This window comes from Gavialis gangeticus, unplaced genomic scaffold (assembly GCF_001723915.1).
Source record: "Gavialis gangeticus isolate Ggan-Ray unplaced genomic scaffold, GavGan_comp1, whole genome shotgun sequence".
Lineage (NCBI taxonomy): Eukaryota > Metazoa > Chordata > Crocodylia > Gavialidae > Gavialis > Gavialis gangeticus.
This window is the reverse complement of record NW_017729030.1, coordinates 51564411-51584645: the sequence shown is the minus strand read 5'-3', so window position 1 is coordinate 51584645 and position 20235 is coordinate 51564411. Positions and strand designations below refer to the sequence as shown.

Sequence of the window (20235 nt, the reverse complement as noted above, 5' to 3'; positions counted from 1 at the left end):
CCCCCCCCCCCCCAATAATATTTTCTCTCTCCACCTATGATGCCACATAGAAGAGAAATAGTTCTCTACTTGAGTAGTAATCAAAGATATAAACATTGTTTTTCACAGGAGGATAGCAAACAGGCTCAGTTTTTGGCCTTGGCTGTTGTGTATTTTATATCAGTCCTCATGGTATCAAAATACAGGGACATATTGGAACCTCAGAATGAAAGAAAAAAACCTCATCGAAGCCAGTCCTTTAAGGGATCAGAGAATGGAAGTAGTGAAACAACTACAGGTTAGTGACTGATACAGGTGCCTGATTGTATACCATATGCCACTTGTGACCTAAGTTGCCTCACAGGTCCAAACAGAATGCTGCTGAAAATGGTACATAAAGGGTACAGACGGAAGTGTAGCTCTCTGCTGTAACTGAGAGCAGAAAATGTTCCGCGTTGCCATGATCCCCCAGACTAAAGAGAAGGTCACTGTTGGTTCCAGGGGGGAGGGGAATCTAGCTGCTGGCTGGGAGCCTGTTTCCCCTAGCAGTGCAGCCAGCTGCAGCCAGTTTCCCCTAGCAAAGGCCCCTGCTCCCTTCTAGGGTACAAAATTTTCAGAAGGGGAGGGGAGAAAGAGAAGATGGAGCTTGTTCTAGGGCAGGGTCAGGAAATTATTTTGGGCGGAGTGCCGCTTACCAAGTTGTGGCAAGCTGTCAAGGGCCGTATGGGGAGCCCTGCCCCTTGATGGCAGCCCCGCCCCATGACAGGAGCCCTGCCCCCTGGTCACCAGCTTGGGACCAGTGTTCCAATGTCTTAGGACCAGTATCCCAGGGCCAGCACCAGTGGGGCCCAAAGCGGGGCGCAGGTTGGTAGGGGCCTGGAGCCAGGCTGGGCTGCACCAGCAGGGAGAGTGGGGAGCTGGCCCAACTCCATAGAGCCCCTGCCAGCTGGGACCCTGTACTCCTGCTGCCCTGCTCTGAGATGAGCTGGCCCTGGGACACGGATGCGGGCCCTGCTTCTACACCTGCTCACTCCCAGTACCCCCCCAGTCCCGTGGTACAGGCAGGGGAAAGTGTGCAACCCTGACCCCCTGCTCACCAGCAGGTAATGAGTTTGTGTGGAGCACGGGGAAAAATGGCCCTTTGCCCACCCTCTGGCTGGCGCTCCCTGCTGCAGCTGCTTGCAGCTCGCATGGGGCTGTCCTGAGCAGGCACAGGCAACCCCATGTGGGCTGCGAGCGGCTGCAGTGTGGGGCACCAGGCATGGGGTGAGGGAGGGGCTGCTTTTCCCTCCCGCACTCAGCACCAGCTTGTAACCCGCGTCCAGGGCCCTGTACCGGCTCTGGGCTTGCCTGTTGGGCTGGGCAGTGTTTGTAAGCAGCATGGTAAGCAGGGGGCGCAGCTGCTGCTGCCGCATGCAGCCCTAACGGGCCCTGATTGACATCAAAGGCAGATAAATTTTAATTTTCTAAATTTTTTTTAAGGGCTGCATGAACCAGATAAAATGGCGTCATGGGCTGGATCCGGCCTGCAGGCCATATTTTGCCGAACCCTGTTCTAGGGGCTGCAGGGTGGGGTGGGTGAACTGGAGACCCCCCCCCCAACCTCAGGGCAGGGTGGGGGCTCCAGTACACCTGCCCAACCCTCCTGCAGGGGGTACAAAAACCTCAGACCAAACTTCCTCCACTCCCTTCCCCGCTTCAGGCTGAAAGGCAATGCAGACAGAAGTTAAAGAAGATGCTGACTTTTGAAACGTCTTCATTTGACCCTTCAAAGGGGTGAAATTTTCACCTAATTGGCCATTTTTAAACTGTCTGCAGCTGTGAACTTGTTTGGTCACAGCTATAAATTGCTTTCTATGGCCAGGTCAGGTAAAAATTGTCACTTCTGTCTGCGTCCAAATATCTGCATCACTAGCACTTAAAATATATAAACTTTATAACATAATTATCTAACTTGCTTAGAAATTCATGTGCTTCTGGTGGCTTGATAGTAATGAGAAAAACCCAATTTATAGATTGCTGATGCTGTTTAGTGAATGATTAATTTAAATGGCTTAAATATCAGTGAAGACTTACTTAGTAGGAGGACTTGCTGGCTTTAGCTATGTAATTATTTGTAGGGCCATTATTTACTTTTGTTTACATGTCATTTTGTCCTCTCTCCTCTCATGAACAACTGATTTGATTTCCATCTCTTGAATATTGAGTTTTACACCAATTTATTTCTATTGTCTTTTGAGTTCTAATTTTGTAGAAATGTGGGGCAGAGAAAAAAATACAAGCGGCTGTCTTTCTTGTAGGGGGGAGAGAATTCAGTATAAAACATAAACCCTATCCTTAAGTCTGTTCTTCTAGTTTCCTGCAAATACTTTTTTTTATATTAATGTAAAATATTTTTAGGTATGTATTTATTGATGATTGATTGTGTATTTTAGAAGAAATATGGCTGGTGGTGTTCTTTTAATAGAGACATTGAAATACTTTTTCTTTCTGTTTGTGGGTAACCAGATGCAGAAAACCCCTCTGCTACTCTTGGTGGTTCAACTCCAGTTTCTGCTGAAGATTCTGAAAGTACATCCTCTGTACGAAGAAGAGACTCTGGCCTTGGAGAGGAATCGACTTCAGGTCAAGCAAACAATTCAGATGTTGTAGCTGAAGCAGTACCTCAGTGTGTCAGCTCAGGCCCCGATGCCATCAGTGAAGTTCTATGCACGCTTTCTTTAGAAGTCAATAAATCTCAGGAAAATCAGAGTGAGGCAGGAAATGAGTTGGATAATAAACCTGCATCTTCTGTAGCAGCTGCCAAAAATGTCAATGTAAAGGACATCCTTAGAAGCTTGGTTAGCACCCCAGCAGATGGGGCTGCAGCGGATGCTTCTCTTCTACCACCAACCTTCCTTGGAGCTCTTGGTGATACAGCAGCTGAGCAGCCTGTGCAGTTCCATTCCTTTGATAGGTAATGTAATTTCTTTACTTGGTGTAGTTCAATATATAAGGGAAGGTACTAAAAAGCTCTGTCCCGTAGTAACCTGACATTTGTGCTTAAATAGCTGATGAATTACCAATATGATGTAATTTAATAATAATATGAGCAAATTCAAATAATTCACAAATATCAGTTGAAAGATGTGTTGATGTTACAGGAAAATGAAGTATGTGACCTGAGGATACGTTACTATGCTCTGCAAGACATTCATGTAATATTTTTACATGTCTTATTAATCTATAGTGAAGGAAAATAATAAGTATAATAGGCAATGAACGGCAAAAGTATCAGACAAATTAAAATAATTTTTAATTGCAGGAGGGGAGATGGTCATCACATGGGATATCTGAACTTTTCAGTAATGACACTGGATTAGGTTGTACACAATTGTGCATTAGTGCAAAACCAGAAACAGGTAGAAGTCTGAATGTAAAATATGTTTGTATAAAAGGCCAAAACGAACTTCTGGATGATGGATGAAAGAGTATAACATTAACAAATATAATTTGCAACTAAAATTAAAAAAACAGACTTTTTGGCTTAGTTAGGATTTGTCATGTTAGAAAATTTGTAAAGCTAATTCTTGCTTGAAAACACTAGAAGCTTGTGGGAGTGCATCCTTCCTTGTCATATGAGTAATATCTTTAGATAAGGCTTTTCTCTAATGATCTGAAGAATGCTCACTTGTATAAACTGAAAGTATAGTAAAATAATTTACTTTTTATTAGTCATTTTTTTAACAGTTCAAATACCTCTGATTAAGAGAAATGGTATTTAAGGCTGGAATGACTAGTATGTATGAAAATAGCAACTTGGGCAATGGTGCCCACGAGATGATTGAGTTCAGGATCCTGAGGAAAGGAGAGCAGCAGAGTAAGGACCCTAGACTTCAGAAAAGCAGACTTAGACTCACTCAGGGAACTTGGGCATTGGGCAGGATTCTCTGTGAAGCCAGTCTGAGGGGGAGAGGAGTGCAGGAGAGCTGGCTGTACTTCAAAGAGATCTTACTGAGAGTGCAGAAACGAACCATCCCAGTGCACAGGAAGACTAGCAAGTATGGCAGATGACCAACTTGGCTTAGCAGGGAACTCATCAGTAAACTAAATCTCAAAAAGGAAGCTTATAAGAAGCAGAAACTTGGACAAATAACTAGGGAGGAGTATAAGCCCATTGCTTGGGCATGCAGGGATGAAGTCAGGAAGGCCAAAGCGCAGTTGCAGTTATAGCTAGCAAGGGATGTGCAGGGTAACAAGAAGAGTTTCTATATGTTGCTAGCAAGAGGAAGAGCAGGGAAAGTGTGGGTCCCTTACTGAATTGGGGAGGCAACCTTGTGACAGAGGATCCAGAAAAGGCTGAAGTGCTCAATGCCTTTTTTGCCTCTGTCTTCACAGGCAAGGTCAGCTGCCGGATTACTGCACCTGGCAGCACAGTTTGGAGAGGAAGTGAGCAACCAACAGTGGCAAAAGAACAGACTATTTAGAAAAGCTGGACATGTACAAATCCATGGGGCCAGATGGGACGCACCTGAGGGTGCTGAGGGAGTTGGCTGATGTAATTGCAGAGCCACTGGCCATCATCTTTGAAAACTCATGGTGATCAGGAGAGGTCCCAGATGATTGGAAGAGGGCAAACATAGTGCCCATATTTAAGAAAGTGAAAAAGGAGGATCCAGGGAACTACAGACCAGTCAGCCTCACCTCAGTCCCTGGAAAAATCATAGAGCAGATCCTCCAGGAATCCATTTCTAAGCACTTGGAGAAGAAGGTGATTCAGATCAGTCAGCATGGATTCACTAAGGGGAAGTCATACCTGACCAACCTGAATACTTTCTGTGATGAGGTGGCTGGCTCTTAGGATATGGAGACCAGTGGATGTGGTGTACCATGATTTTAGCAAGGCTTTTGATACAGTCTCCCACAACATTCTCACAGGCAAGCTAAGGAAGTATGGGCTGGATGAATGCACTGTAAGGTGGATAGAAAACTGGCTGGAGCACTGGGCTCAGAGAGTAATAATCAATGGCTCGATGTCTGGTTTGCAGCTGGAATCAAATGGAGTGTCCCAGGGGTCTGTCCTGGGGCTGGTTTTGTTCAATGCGTTCATCAACAACTTGGAAGATGGCATAGAGTGCACCCTCAGCAAATTTGCAGGTGACACCAAGCTGGGAAGAGTAGTAGATATGCTGGAGAGTAGTGCTAGGATGCAATGTGACTTAGACAAATTGGAGGATTGGGCCTAAAGAAATCTCCTGAGGTTCAACAAGGACAGCTGCTAAGTCCTGCACTTGAGATGGAACAATCCCATGCATCAGTATAGGCTGGGGGCTGACTGCTTAGCAGCAGGTCTGCAGAAAAGGACCTGGGGGTTACAGTGGACAGTAAGCTGAATATGAGTCAGCAGCATGCCCTTGTTGCAAAGAAGGCTAATGGTATACTGGGCTGCATTGGTAGGAGTATTGCCAGCAGGTCAAGGGAAATGATTATTCCCCTGTATTCAGCACTAGTGAGGCTACATCTGGAGTACTGTGTTCTGTTTGGGCCCCCACTACAGAAAGGATGCGGACAAACAGATGACGGAACAAGGAGCAACGGTTTCAAGCTGCAGCAAGGGAAGTTTAGGTTAGATATTAGGAAGAGTTTTGTCACTGGGAGGGTAGTAAAACACTGGAACAGGTTACCCAGAGAGACTGGAATTTCCACCCTTGGAGGTTTTTAAGTCCCAGGTATACAAACCTTTGGCTGGGATGATCTACTTGGGGATGGTCCTGCTTTGAGCAAGGGGTTGGACTAGATGACCTCCAGAGGTCCCTTCCAACCCTAATTTTCTATGATTCTATGAAATGGCTACTTGAAATTCAGGTGCAGTTTCTGGGTCATTGGTGGAATGTATTTGTAGGGAGATGTTTACTAGCTTAATGGTTACATTATTTCATCATTTCCCCTGTGTGTAGTCTGAATTTTTTTAAATCTCCATTTGTAAACTAGTGATTATAAACCAGAGTGCTGTGGCAGCTTGGTGAGCCTTGAGGTGCTTTCAGTGGTGTCCAGGGGTGATACAAATATTTCAAATAGGAATCCATAGTGTCAAAAGTACTTTATATATAATAAAAGATTGGGAACCACTGTTTTTCAGGGCAGGAACCATATTTTAGTATATTGCCTGAATGATCATTTGACTGTGATTCTAATTGGGTCTTTGGTATTTATCTTAGCATTTTGTAACTAGTTTCAGGAACCGTTAATTCAATTTTTACTCATTATAATGTCATTTTTATAACAAATTGCTTTATATGCCACCAAGTTATATGTCTTGGTGATCAGACCCAACAATGTCTAATTATTGCCACAAAAGAAAAGTTGGTGAATAATAATAATACTAGGAGTTAGTAGTAACACCACCACCAGGGGATAGCCAGTAGAGGCAGAGTTTTTCATGCACCAAACATCCTCTGTCCTTAGTGGTAAGTGCTGCTCTGAGTTTTTGGCAAAGTACTGTGAGCAGAAGAATGAAAAAAATGACAAGTTACCTTTGCATTGCCTGGTCTCTGCTATAGTGATGGTCAGTTGTGTACTTGGTGGTGGTAGAGCAGAGAGCAAGTACAACTTGGTGCCTTAATTTCTCATTTCCTCACTTTTGTCAGTTTGCTCGTACCTATGACATTTTTTCATTTCCTTACTTTCTTGAGTATATCAGGTAGACAAAAATGTGTTTAGTGGATGCATATTTTACCTCAAGTCAATTATGATGTGCGTATCACTACCAAAATCTCCCATTTATGGTAAATCTATTAATCTATAATAGAGCACATAGCTAACTAGCTCATAAATCAAGTTTTTTAAATTTGGTGTAAAATATTAAATCCAGCATCAGAGAAAGTTGCTGTAAGTGAGAAATTTTTGTATTTAAATAATATAGAAAGGAGAAAATAATTTTACGAACACTTAAAGGTGATTCTTTCTGTATTTAATCTTAAGATGGTAAATTTTTCTTAATTCACATCAGTATACTAGTGGGGCAATGTTGTTTTGTTGTGGGGGGAAACTGTAGCAGAGTTGGAAATAATTGCTTTTATCTCTGGGGGCACATGAAAAAAGTAACAGTACAGTGGGAAACTTTGGAAAAGCAGACATCAGGATGCTCTCTGTAACTTAGTGTCTGGTTTGCGTTTAGTGTATTGTCTGGTGGTGAACACAAAACTCAGTGAGTTAAACTTTTTTCATTTGTTTAAGACACCTTGTTAAAAGTTGTTCCCATGTAGCAGTTTACCAATGGAATATCTCTGGGAATTTCAAAGCATCTCTCTGATCCTGTATTTATCTCAGGAATGCTGTGTCAAAAATCAAAACTCTCCTCATATCTTAAGGATTATCAACTTCCCAGCCATAGCTGGAGAGTATACAGTAACAGCTATGTGAGTGAAACCTTGCTGAAAGGCTGCCAGGTTGCAGGCCTTTGCAAACAACAAGGTGTGTGCGCTCATTCCCATGCCAAAAATCTTCCTCTTATCTTATGTGAAGATCCAATCTGGTGATTAGTGGGTGCCAGGGGTTTATCTTGATAAAGTTCAAGGCCTGGGCTGGCTTTTTCATGTGGTCCATGGAGACAGAGAATTAACCCAGTCCAATTTTAGGATGTCCTGAAACTCCCTTTTTTATACAAGAAAAGATTATTAATGTTTATGAATAAAATAAGACTAGTTGGGGGGAGGAGAGGAAATAATTTCAGCTAAAAATGCTGATGAAATTTTTCTTCTATTTAGACAAAGAGAAAATCTATAGCATGACATCTCATATGTAATATAAAATAAAATCTTAGCTTCTTTGGACTTACAAGGCTCTTTGTGGACACATTCAGTGACTGTGTCATTAAAGAAAGCTGATATCCAGGGTATAAGAGAAACATGCTATTAAACTATTTTTGCTGTGTGGTGCTTGAATCCGAGGCTTAGCTGTAACTTATGAAACATTTTTAATAAGCTTGTTCACTTTTTGCAATGTTACATGTAAGCTGCTTAGTTTGGCTCAGTCTTTCTGGATTCTTTGTACTGTGGCATGTATGCCCCTTTACAGTTGTTGAACAATATGTTTCAGATAAAATTGAATTAAATCCGTAACAGTCGTATTTCCTACAGAATAAATAAATGTAATTTTTACCTACTAAAGTTTGAGAGAATAACCATGCACATACTCTCTCAGACAGAGCTCTTGGTTGCAGATAAGGACAGAAGAGGAGGACAAGAGAGCTTCTTCAGAAAGGTCCAGAAACTATGAGAAGCTCTTACCTTTTGTGACCTAACTCTTGGGACAGAGGAGTGCATGGATTTTCACCACCTTATGGTCACTGATTCCTGAATGGGAGTTTATCTTTTGTGACCTCCCCAGTTCAGTTCAGGCTCTGCATACTCAAAGGAGACTTCTCTCCAGATTTCTAGGGCCCCCTGGATGCTCTGAACAAAGCTGAGGTCCTATTGTGATGAATGCTGGAGTGGAGAGTGGGTCTCTAGTACCTTTACTTCGTCAGCGACTCATAATGAATATCTTCTTTCTCTCTTAAAAATAACTCCTACCTGTTTGTTTTGAGTTGCAGAAAGTAACTGATGAGGTTTTTGGTGGTTTAACTATGACCTATAGAATTCCATTTATTAGCAGTCAAACTGACCAAACTGGTTATTTTTGGTCTGCATCTGGCAAAAGTAGAAGTACTGGTATTTTGTGTTTGCAGATTATTAACAGAAAACTGTTGAGCAGATTGGGTTTACATTCAGAAGCCTATTTTCATGATCCCAAGTTCACAGATGTAATTATTTTACCAGTGGAACACTTGAATTCCTCAAAAACATGAGGGCTTATGCCATGGTAGTTTTTCTTTCCTCTGGTAAATTTTTTGAACTCCCTATAAAATGATGATGGAATAGGGTCCATACTGTTTTCACCATTTCTACTCAAACTTTAAGAGATTGTCTTGTTTCCCCTTTCTGCCCTGAGTGCAGAAAGAGGTAGGAGCCAAAATATATTCAGTAGTGGACAGCAGAGCCTGTAATTTGACGTTGGTGGGATAGGGTGCCACTTCTCTTTTAAGAGGTGGACAGTAGGGCTGTGCAAAGATTTGGGTGCTGATTTGATTCAGAGGAGATTTGGCCTGTTTCAGTGACTGAATCTGAATTGAATCAGGAAACCAATAAAAAGGTCTGAATTGATTCCAAGCCTCTGAATTAATTCAGAAAAGATTTGGTGACTTGGGCAGTCTCTGCTTGCTGCTGCAGGGAGCTGAACCCGGGCTCCGTGCTGGGAAGTAGGAGGTGGGGTAGGGGAGGTGAAAAAGGGGGGAAGGAGACCATGGGGGGACCCCCACCAGGCCCCCATCCCCTGCCTGCTCCTCCCACAGTGCTCCCTGCCCCCCGCCCGCTCTCTCAACCCTCACCCCCGCCTGGCCCCAGTGTCTCAGCTCTTTTAAAATAAATAAATAAATAAAAAAAGCCCCATACTCACCGGCTGCTGCAGTGGCCGTCAGGGCTTCTGGGGTCTCATGGCAGAGCCTCCGCATGCAGCACGAGGCAGTAGGCTGCAGCGGGGATTGCACCCCTACCTGGCAGGAGCTGGAGAGTGGGCAGGGGGTCGGGGGGCCTGTGTGATTCGGAGATTCAGCTGATTTGGTGGCAGCCAAATGTCCGAATCAGATTTGGCTGAATCGATTCAGGACAGTGGTTCAAATCGCCAAATCGACTCCGGACAGTGGTTCAAATCGCCGAATCGAATCACTGTCAGCAGAATCTGAAGTGAATACGAGCTGCTTCTCACAGGCCTAGTGGACAGAACACAGGCAAAGTTTGCTTGTGATTGCCCTCTAACTCGTCATAAGAGCCCTATATTTTTGGTGCCCCAGTGTAGTGTTAAAAGTAAAATGTTAGGAATTAAATTCTAGTAAGTTCCCATGTGCCAGTAGGAGTTACAATTCCTATTTATTTCTTTTAAAATGACTATGAGATCATTAGTTTGGTCTGGCCCTTGGTCTTCTAACTATTTGAGTCGAGCCCAAACAAATGGTGTAACTTAAAATATATTTTAGTGTTAATGGCAGATGTGTCGGTATACTCAGCAAGCAAGGAAAAATGTAGCCATAAACATTTTGCATTTTTATATTAAAAAAAGAAGTTGGCATTCTTAAAACTGAGGCAAGCATTTCATTAAGTTAATCCTTGCAGAATTTGTCAGAGTAGATCAGTTCTGTGTTAGCTTTTTGTGTTTGGAAGCCACTGTTCAGATCTGTGCTTATTCAGCGGTGAATAATTGTGTACCATGTGAACTCATCTTAAGCCTGTGCATAATTGGGACTAATAGCATACTGACTTTCTGGCTAAGATATATTTATGGCTGGCTGCTAGTTTCCGCTGTACCTGACCCACGTTTATCAATTTGTGTGCTGTAACTTTTTGCTTTGTGCATTAAAGATTTTCTTTTTAATTAAAACCAAAAGCACCTGAAGAAGTCGCAGTGAGGCAACCTGATAAAGATCTTTTCAAGTTTACAAATGTGTTGAGGCTAAGCACCACTCAGAAAAATGTCTAAAAATGTTTTGGTTTTGGTATTTTGCTAGTTTACATTAACTTGCCCATAACAGGAGCAATATGTGGTATAATTAAAATAAAATGATGAAAATATAAATTAAATTACATGGTAAAATGTTTTAGATGTAAGAGGGATAAAATGAGTTAATGGGTAATCTTCTGTGTGATCAACTTTTTAAGGATGGTAAAATTAACATAGCAAATAGGTTTTTAAGGCATTACTCTTCTAGAGCAAAGGTGTAAATTAATTGGTGTTTATGGATATTTATTCCAAATTATGTTTATTGTATATATGTATTTGATTTGTATGCTACCCTACCCTTTAAAGGCTCAGGGCAGCTTATATATGTAACACTTTTTGTTTAGTAACTGATTTATGTTTTTAAAAGTATCTTATTAGTGTACAAACTTCCTTTGGGTCAGCACAGGTTGTCCTCACAGGTGGTGGAGAGGGGCTTGAAAAACTTAATCTATGTGATACTAGCAATCATTTTACCAATTTAATGCAAGACACATGGACCATTTACAATAATCATTGATCTGTTAAACTAATTCTAATTGTTTTTCTTTACTTGACCATTTAGATATTGGTTATGATATAGGGGCTTTAAATATTCCTAGTTAGATACTTAGATAAAATATCAATATAAATGTCTAAGGAACTGCATTAGAGCTTACCATAATAAAAGTTTTAAGCAGAAGACCCCTAAGGTGTTTGGTCTGTAATTTAAATGTACCCTTGCATGTCCTACAACATGAAAAAGTGCAATGTTTACTTGAATACAAGATGACCCTGAATATAAAGCAACCCCCCAATAATTAGATTCTTTAGATGAAAAATTAATAAATTTGCTATCATTTTCCAGGTATAGAATTTCATTATTGGGGGTGTGGTCCTAAATTCATTCCCTGCCTCTGCTAGAGTGGGGAAAATAGTGGCTGGGGGTGAAGGTCAGGTGACCCCTCTGCCCTCTCAATTTCTTCCCTTCAACTTCTAGTCCTCAATACTTTCACCCACTGGTCAGGCTCTGTTCCCTCCCCAAGCATAGTGTGGAAGTGAGTTGCATGTGACAGTTAGGGGTTGGTAAGGACAGGGAAGATAACAAAAACTACTGTGTGGAACAGGAGACTGCTGTGGGCTTGACACTGGCCTCAACCTTGACTGCTGCTCATTTCAGCACAGGTACTCCCTAAACACACCACTTTTGTGCCTTCTTGTGTATAGCACAAACTGGGCATGATATTAATCCAGAGCCAAAGGGCTCAGCTCTGGGGTGTGTGTGTGTGTGTGTGTGTGCGCGCGCGCGCTTCAGATGCACATCTGCATTCAATTAACTTCATAGTTGGTTTCCATGATTGAACACATACTGCTGCTTCCAGCAGTTTAATGATAGCCAAAATATTTAATAGGGTGGATTTGCTGGTATGTGAATATAAGATGAGGGGCTTTATTTCCCATGCTGATTGAGCGGGGCAAGCTTATCTTATATTTGAGTAAATATGGTAAACCACACTACTTTCAATTGATGTGCCTTGGTTTCATATTTTTGGAAATCATTCTTTTGAACTTCTTAAAAGAAATTCTGGAGCTATATTATTATTTGATTGCATTGCTCAAAATGTGTGTACGTGTTTAATAGTGTTGGAGTGATGTTCATAGCTGTGATGGTCCAGGATTTATGCAAAAGGCAAAGAGTTATTTGGGTGATAGCTTTTCTTGAACCAGCTGTATAACTGGAATAAAGTTAAACAAGCTTTCAAATGCAAAGCATTCTTTTGCATTCAAAAGCTTGTCTAAATGTATCCCAACTATACAGCTGGTCCAATAAAAGATTTCACCCAAGAAAGTTCTCCTATTTTTTCCCTCTTCATCTCCCTCTTCCGTGTGTGTGTGTGTGTGTGTGTGTGTGTATGCGCACACATCAATTCACAGAGTACAGGTGTGTTTGCATATTAGTTGCATCTGTACCAGTATTTTTACATAACTGTGTGTATAAAAAGAAAGTTGTGCAGAACAAATAGATTACATACAGAATGCAGTAATTTAAACACTATTTTTTTTAAATATTGGGGGTGTGATAAAGCTCTGTTATGAAAGGGAGATATTATGTATTTTAATATTTCACTTAATTCTTTTTGAGATTTCATTTTGACTTTTGACACAGGAGCTCATGGTGATTGTGGTTGGCTGGGAGCAGAGTGTGTTCAGAGATTTCTTACATAAAACTTTTGGGCCCATCGCAGTCCTTCCCATGATGCAATCCAGCTCATGAAAAAGAACAGGTTCTGAAGCCCTGAAACTACTATGGCCTTGTGCATTGTGGCATTCTGGTGGCATTTTACTTTTGTGTGTCTAAAACATTTTATTTATTTGGCTTTTCAGTAAAAAGTAAAAAAAAGTCTTTAGGCAGTAGATGCTTACTGCGAAAAGCTTGGCTTAGATAGGGAAAGGAGAAACTTCTTTGAGCAACCCTAAGCGAGAGGCAGTTTCTGTAACTTCTAGCATGTCAGGGCTTGTATTCCTTATCTTTTTTTAGCTCTATCACAGGTTCTTCTATACTTTAAACTTTCAAGAGTCAGGACTGTTTTTTTCCTAGTGTCAGTTGTCAGCTGCAGAGGGGCAAAGTGAAGGATTATGTGGGAATATGTGGTATAAGAGATGCTGCTACTTCTTCTTCCCACCCCCACCCCCTGCTTTTTGAGGTTTCAAGTATAGGTGGATTTGATATTGCAGAAGGTTATATATTACTGCCGGTCAATCTTAGCTGTGTAGCAGCAATGAGTAGCATCAGTTTTGGGGGTCAATACTTGCTATGGAAGTACTTTCCTTATAAATTACTAGTTAAAAAAAGTATATAACATTTTTCTAAAATTCCTTCTAAATCAAAACTTACTTTGTATGTTCTCGGTCCAAAAAAAGGGAAGATTATAAGATCTAAAATGAATGGAATGTTATCAGACACTTATGTACACTACTGTAAGAATCCCCCTGCAGACCTTGAGAAGACAGATGCTTCATAATTCCTTGGAGACCCTTTAGTGGAAGCAGCTTTGCAGTTAGTTGTAGTTTTCACAGGCATTTAGAGGGTGCAAGACCTACTCATTTGTTTCCTGTGAATTCTGACTGACTTTAGACAGTTTAACAGTTTAATCCAAAATAAATAAATTTAAAGAGAGAGAGAATACAGGAGATATTTTGTTCTTAAGCTAATTGAATCTCTTCCAGTGTCAAACTAATTGCGTTGGCAATGTAGGCAAAATAAAACAACTATAAAAAGAGACTATTTTCAGTGCATCATAATAACTATGTTGTTCAAAGTCCTAACAGATCTAGAATGTGTCACCAACTGTAACTCATGTATTGTTTTGAATTATATTGGATCCTATCCAATTTTGTTGTAAAACAAATTGTTTTTGTTAGTAGCAACTAGATAGAGTGCTACTGTAAGTCTTTTGGGGTAAGAAAACTGCTGTTTCCAGGTTTTACAATAATATTTGATGCAGCCCATGTGAACACATCTGCATTTATAAAATGTTTTTAGACCTCAAGGCACTTGGGGAGCTTTCTTAGTTTACTATTTTATTGAAAAACTTGACAGTAAAACAACTTAAATCCCACAAGGAAATGTATATAAAACTTAACTGTGGGGGTCTCAGATGCTGGGGGCACGTTGAAATACTAAGAGTATACCCATATCCCTAAAACCCTGTAAATTTTATATTGGTCTTCCACCACCTTCCTGTTTTTTAACTTGCAGTACAGAAGAGCAGTAATGCAACCAAGGTGTTGCATTTCAGTGATGGAGGGGAGGTATTGCTTTTCTTATACCCTGTAATACAAAGCTTAATAGGAATGTATGTATAATTTAGCAAACAGTGTATAGATTGATATAAATTGTTTTTTTCCTAATATGCAGTACATGTTCCTAATACACTCATGTATGTAATAGGGAAATTCATGGTTTGAGCTCACTGTTGTGGCTTGGGGCTCAGGTGGCTGTTGCTTCTATTTTTTAGTATATAGTTAACATTAGCAGTCACCCTTATAATGATGTGACACAGGCTGTCCGCAAGTATGGGGGCTGTCTGCTCCTGGCATTAGCAAGGTTGATTTAATCAGTAACACAGTCTAGTTTCAGTGACATCCATTGGACTGAAAGAGAAAGCCAACTGTGATTTCCCCGCCCCCCCTTTTTTCTTTTAACTAAAAGTGTTTAAAAGTATAGAAAAACCTCTTCCACTCCTGTTACCACACCTGAATTTGGATCAAGTTTCTAAGTAACTTTTATTTAGAAAATGAATACTTTAAAGCTATTAAGGGAATACTTTCAGTGTAGTAATACTACTGTCAACAAAAGATGTGATTAAATAAATTGAATGTTGAAGACTTTCGGCTTACAGTTAACACCAGGTAATTAAAAGTAAGCGCTGCTGTGGGAGTGCATTATATATCAGCTGCACTCTTTACCTCATTAGCTAGGTTTTTGCATGTTTATGGAGCTAACTTGCAATTAAAAATTCCTTTAACGTATGCTTATCCGTATGCTTAGCAAGGTCTTTTAGGTATTTGGAATAAAGTACTACAATTTAATTGAAAGTGGTATAGCATAAATAGATGTCTGAGTAATATACAAGATAAATCTCAATGCTGAACTTTGATGTTTTACATCTATTCCTCTTGTGTCATGATTATTGTTGAATATAATGCCTGAAATTTAGCTTATGTAAGGAATAAGGGTTGTATCTTCAACTCTGATTTAATAAATAAACTTAATTTGTTCAGATACATTCACATTTTAATGCTGCATAAGTTCTAGTCGAAGTTTAGTGCAGACATTAATGTTGGTATTATACATTAGCATTTTTGGATGGCTTTTAATTACAATAAAAGACTATGCCAATCAAAGATCTTCTATACTAAAGTAGAACTGAAGTAATATACCACACTGTTTTCATTTAAGAACCTTGGTATCTAGGGACATTTTGCATCCTTCTGTCATGACCTGTGTCAAGGGATAGTGTTATACTTAAATCCCAATATGAGTAATTACAAAATAAAAATCCACTTTTATAGGAACCAGCTTGGATCCCAAAATAACTCCTTCCCTCAGTATGCATCTGACCGCATAGTTTTAGTTGGCTACAGTTTTGGAATTGAATAGTAGAGCTATACTTTTAAAAACAAAAAGAGAGAGAGAGAGTGGATGGGAAGGAAGGACACAGAGAAAGCTTGTGTGCATATTTTGAGAGAGAAAACATAGGGCAAAGCAGGCATGTCATTTCTCATGTTTGTAAATAATAGGGTGAATCTTAAAATGGTACTATTCACTGACTTTGTGAATTTCTTCTGTAGGAGTGTTGTTGTACCTCCAAAGAAGTCAGCCGGTTCCTCTTCTGCAGCTACTACGAATCTACCCACACATGCAGTGAGTGTGGTTTCTTCGCTAGACTCGGCGCAGGCCCCAGACCTGACAGGGGAATCTCCTGGTGAGTCAGAGTAAATAAGGATGGTCTAACAAAAAGTGAAAAGACGATGGAAATGAAATTGTCTGTAAGTAGAATCTATATGAATGAGGGACTACTCTGACAGTTCATATCCACATCCAAAAAACTTTGCAAAGGTGAATATTAGTCAGATGATAACTGAAGTTGTTACGGAAGTTATTTTTCCATTATGAGAGTAGGAAAGTGAAGAACTTGTTCTCTTTTAAATTCTACCACGCTTACAAAAATACTGCTTTTTTTCCTATTGATAAAATGTGTCTTAATTACTATTGGAACGATGCTATATCTAGAAACTCTTTTGCTGCCTCAGTATCTCTGGTATCACAAGTGTTGTGTTACCAGATCAGAGTATTATGCCTCTGAGGCCAAGATCCTGCAAGCTGCTTTGCACATGTCATGTGTCCTGTACCTACGTTATAGTGGCTTCCAAAGCTGCTTGTTATCCTGTCTCTAACAAAAGCCAGTAACAATACTTCAGAAGAAGACAATGCCTCTGTTGAATCTAGCTCATTTTGCAATGGTTTCATGTGGGTAGAAGAAAAAGAAAATTCCTTTCTGAGACTTTACCAGTGATCAGCTTGCACCTTAAAACATAAGGCTTGATTACTCTAATCATTCTTTACTTCTATGTTGTGGTTGCACAAGCCTACAAAGCTAACTTCTTTTTAAAATAAGAATCCTCTTACAGTATTTCTCATTGACCACTGGTAACATTGAAGTCTACAAGGTGTATACAGTGTGTGTGTATATATATATATATTTTTTTTCTTTATTCCACATTTCCTTCCTTTTAACTTGATTGTATTCTCTTGTTTTCCCATAAGACAAAACAAATACAAATGTCTGTTTTAAACAGTACTTTCCATAATTCTAAAATGATTGTTTTCTGAAAAAAGGGAGATTGTTAAAAAGCAAAAGTTAGTCATAATTAGCATAAGAATTGCAATCCTAATATGTTGTAATAGCTTCCTACTTCAGAGTATTTTTTTTATTTTTAAAAGGTTTTTTCCAGTTGAGTAAAAAAAAATCTTGACATTTGTAAATTGTAGTTCAATTAAAGATATTTCCACTAATAATGGGTCCAAAAATGTGTAGAAGGACTTCAAATATCTTAACCTGTTGTCAACTTTGCACAGTTGATGTCCTGAGGGTATGCATATTTTTGCATTTGGAGCTGATCCAAAACAGGAATATTTCAAAAGAGCAGCAGTCATTATGTTCCAGGTTTGTCCACACATAACAAATAGAATGATTTGAACGTAGCAAAACTGCTCCAACTCTGAAACCAGATGAAGCCATGTTTAAAGTTGGAGTGGTTTTGCTCAGCTTGAATCATTCCTGTCTTGTCCACATGTAACAATAAGAACATAACAGCTGCTGCCTTTTGAAACAGCTCCAAATGTATGGATGTCCATACACTGGGTAATTACCGTTGTTAGTCTTCAGTGAGGATAGACAGTAGGGTGGGTCATCTATAAAGAAATGTTCTCTGAGGTACTCTAGCCTTTCTGTATGGCAGATAAATAGATGTTTAACCTATATAGTCAGAAGGCAGGGTAAATTTGAACTTTATAGACTAACTAAATCCATAGATGCATACAGAAGTAAGCAAGAATTACTTCATCAGGTCTGACAATGGGACTGAAGGAAGCAGAGATTCTAAATAGAAAGTTGTAACTAGAATCCAAAGGGTAGGAAAGAGGGAGGAAAAAGAAGGGGGTACTGCTGGGAGAGGTAAGGTGGACAGGAGAGAGAAGAACAAAGCAGTTAACCCATTGAGGGACTTGGGGGGTTATAAAAGCTAATCTGGGTAATGGGATAAAAATCCATAATTTTTGTTTTAAGCAGGGGTTAGCAACATATGGCTTGCAGAGCCATTGGTTACAGCCCATGGGGCTTCAGAGCTTTACCTGTGCTTGCTCTGGGCTGTGCTGTGCTAGGCCTGGGGAGCTGGAAACTGCCCACACCACTGCTACTTTTCACCACCTTCACCTTCCCCAAGATGTAGAGTGTGGGCACAGCTTCTACTTGGTGGGGACCTGCACCAGGGGCAGGTTGTAGGGGGAAAAATGGCAGCAGCACAGAAGCAGCTTCCAGCTCCCCAGCCCTGGCACAGCTCCCTTTTGGGTGGAAGCTGTACTTGCACTGTATCTGGGGAGCTGGATCTGGATAGGCTGGGAAAAACAGTGATGGTGTGGGTGCAGCTCTTAGCCTGAGGGTGGCTGTCCCAGGGCCGGGGAGCTGGAGGCTGCTTCCACATTACCATCTCTACTCCCTGCATCTGGGCCCCAGGGCAGCTCTCTGCCAGCTGGAAGCTGTGCTCACACCACATCTGGGCAGTGGGGGTGATGAAAGAAGCAGCAGTGGTGCGAGCACAGCTCCCAGCTGTGTGGTGCTGGCAGGGGCACAGGGAAAGCCTTTTGCCGCTGATGCACTATGGAAGCCACCTGACCCGTGTCAAACTGGAGCTGGTTTGTTCTGGCTTATAGCTTGAAAAAGGTTGCTAGCTCCTGGCTTAGATGATACTTAACATGATCCAGTCAGTGGATGATTTCTTGTTCTGCAGTTTCCCATTCAAATGCGTTTTTTAAAGTTTTGTTCACAAAGAGCAACTTGCTAAAGGTTTTTTGGTCAATCATTGTACAGTGCTAAGGCTGTGTGCGCTCTCATGGTTGTCTTTGCCCAGCAGAATCACCAAATTGCACGTTAAGGCTTTGTCCTGAACCAAATCCCTGTATCAAGGAAGCTTCCATCTTTATTTGCTTGCTAGGCAATTCTTTGTACTGCAGGAGCTAATTGCTTCTCTGCCTTGCTAATCTTGTATCGGAATTAAAAAGGCCCAGAAAACCCCTTCCTCAGTTCTCTAGTGTGTGTATTTGTCAACTCTGTCATCTTTAACTCTCTGCAAGGTTACATGAGGGAGTTGTGCAGATCTGGTTGCAACCGTGATATAGGAAAGGAAAAAGCTTTTTGAAATTCAATACCTTCTTACTGTTGGATAGAGAGAGGAAATTCGGGTCTATCACTAAAATTGCAGGAGATAGCAGTTTGCTAGTTTAGGCAATGTCTAGACTAGGAAAATTGGTTGTGTTTTAAACACGTCAGTTCTAGAGGGAGGATAAAGTTAACCATGAGCCACTAAAATGTTTTTAACAGAGTTAGATCCTTGGTTACATTGAATTTGTTTGTTAAAATGCTAGCTATTATATGTTTTCCTAAGTTAAATAGATCCTAGGTTATTGTATATTGGCAAATATTTAAGTACTTTTACTTGGGAGCAAACCAGGAATTCAGCTAGCAGGCTTGGGATTTTTTTTGGTAAGATTGATCTGGGAATATACGAAATGCTGCTTTACTCTAACATGTATAAGTAATCCAGACAAAAACAATAATGGTGTAATTTTGCAGCAGTGTAACTTCCAGAATGTCTGGAAGTGTTGGCAAAAATTAGACTTCTAATCTAAAATGATACGCATAAAAAGAAACTAAGCAGGATTAAAAATACCAGACATGTTTGGACTGGCAATCTAATTAATTGGAAGGAAAAACTTAAGTGATGCATGAAATCATGCCTAAAGCTGATTAAAACATGAGTCTATATTTTGGAAATCAGTTTAAAAAAAAAGTGATTAAATGGAAATATAAGTTAGCAATGATATAAAATATGTTAAGCTAAAGTAATTTGTGTTAGTGGTGATTATGTAAATCACATACTGTTAAGTTTTAAATACTCCTCTGTGTGGACTTTATCCTTGTGGTATGTGGGAAAAGAAAGACAGCAATAAATGAATAATAGCCATTTCTATTACTGTAAAAATAAGCAACCTGATGTATGCCATCACAATTTTTATCACTTTGTAATTTCTGGCTCTGTTTATGAAAGTCATTAGCTATAAAAAAAAATGGGTTCAGCCTAATATTAGTTGCAGACACATTTACCTGGTCATTCTGAAAAAAAAAACCCTCGCAAAACAAAAGCTTCAGATTACTTTACTTAACTGTCCAGCAAACACAATTTGCATTCTTCCACATCAAGACTTTATAAAACATTTAAAAATAACCTCTAACTAATAGCTGTTCTTCCATAATTAAAAAAAAACCCAGTTTTTTTCAAAAGGGTTGCTTCCTTGACCCATCTTAAAAAATAGATGCTGCAAATAGCATTTTCCCTTCCAGGACAGACAGGGCCTTTGTCTAGGCT

At 40.2% G+C, this 20235-nt stretch overlaps 1 protein-coding gene across 11 annotated transcripts in view; it reads left to right on the top strand.

Moving 5' to 3' along the window:
* Window positions 1-20235, top strand: part of LRBA (LPS responsive beige-like anchor protein) — a 760533-nt gene that overhangs the window by 222119 nt on the left and 518179 nt on the right. For all 11 annotated transcript variants that reach the window (XM_019522192.1, XM_019522187.1, XM_019522186.1 and 8 more), the window contains 3 exons: window positions 109-277; window positions 2488-2935; window positions 15883-16016. In XM_019522192.1, coding sequence (XP_019377737.1) covers window positions 109-277; window positions 2488-2935; window positions 15883-16016 — 751 coding nt within the window. The remainder of the gene's footprint in view (window positions 1-108; window positions 278-2487; window positions 2936-15882; window positions 16017-20235) is intronic.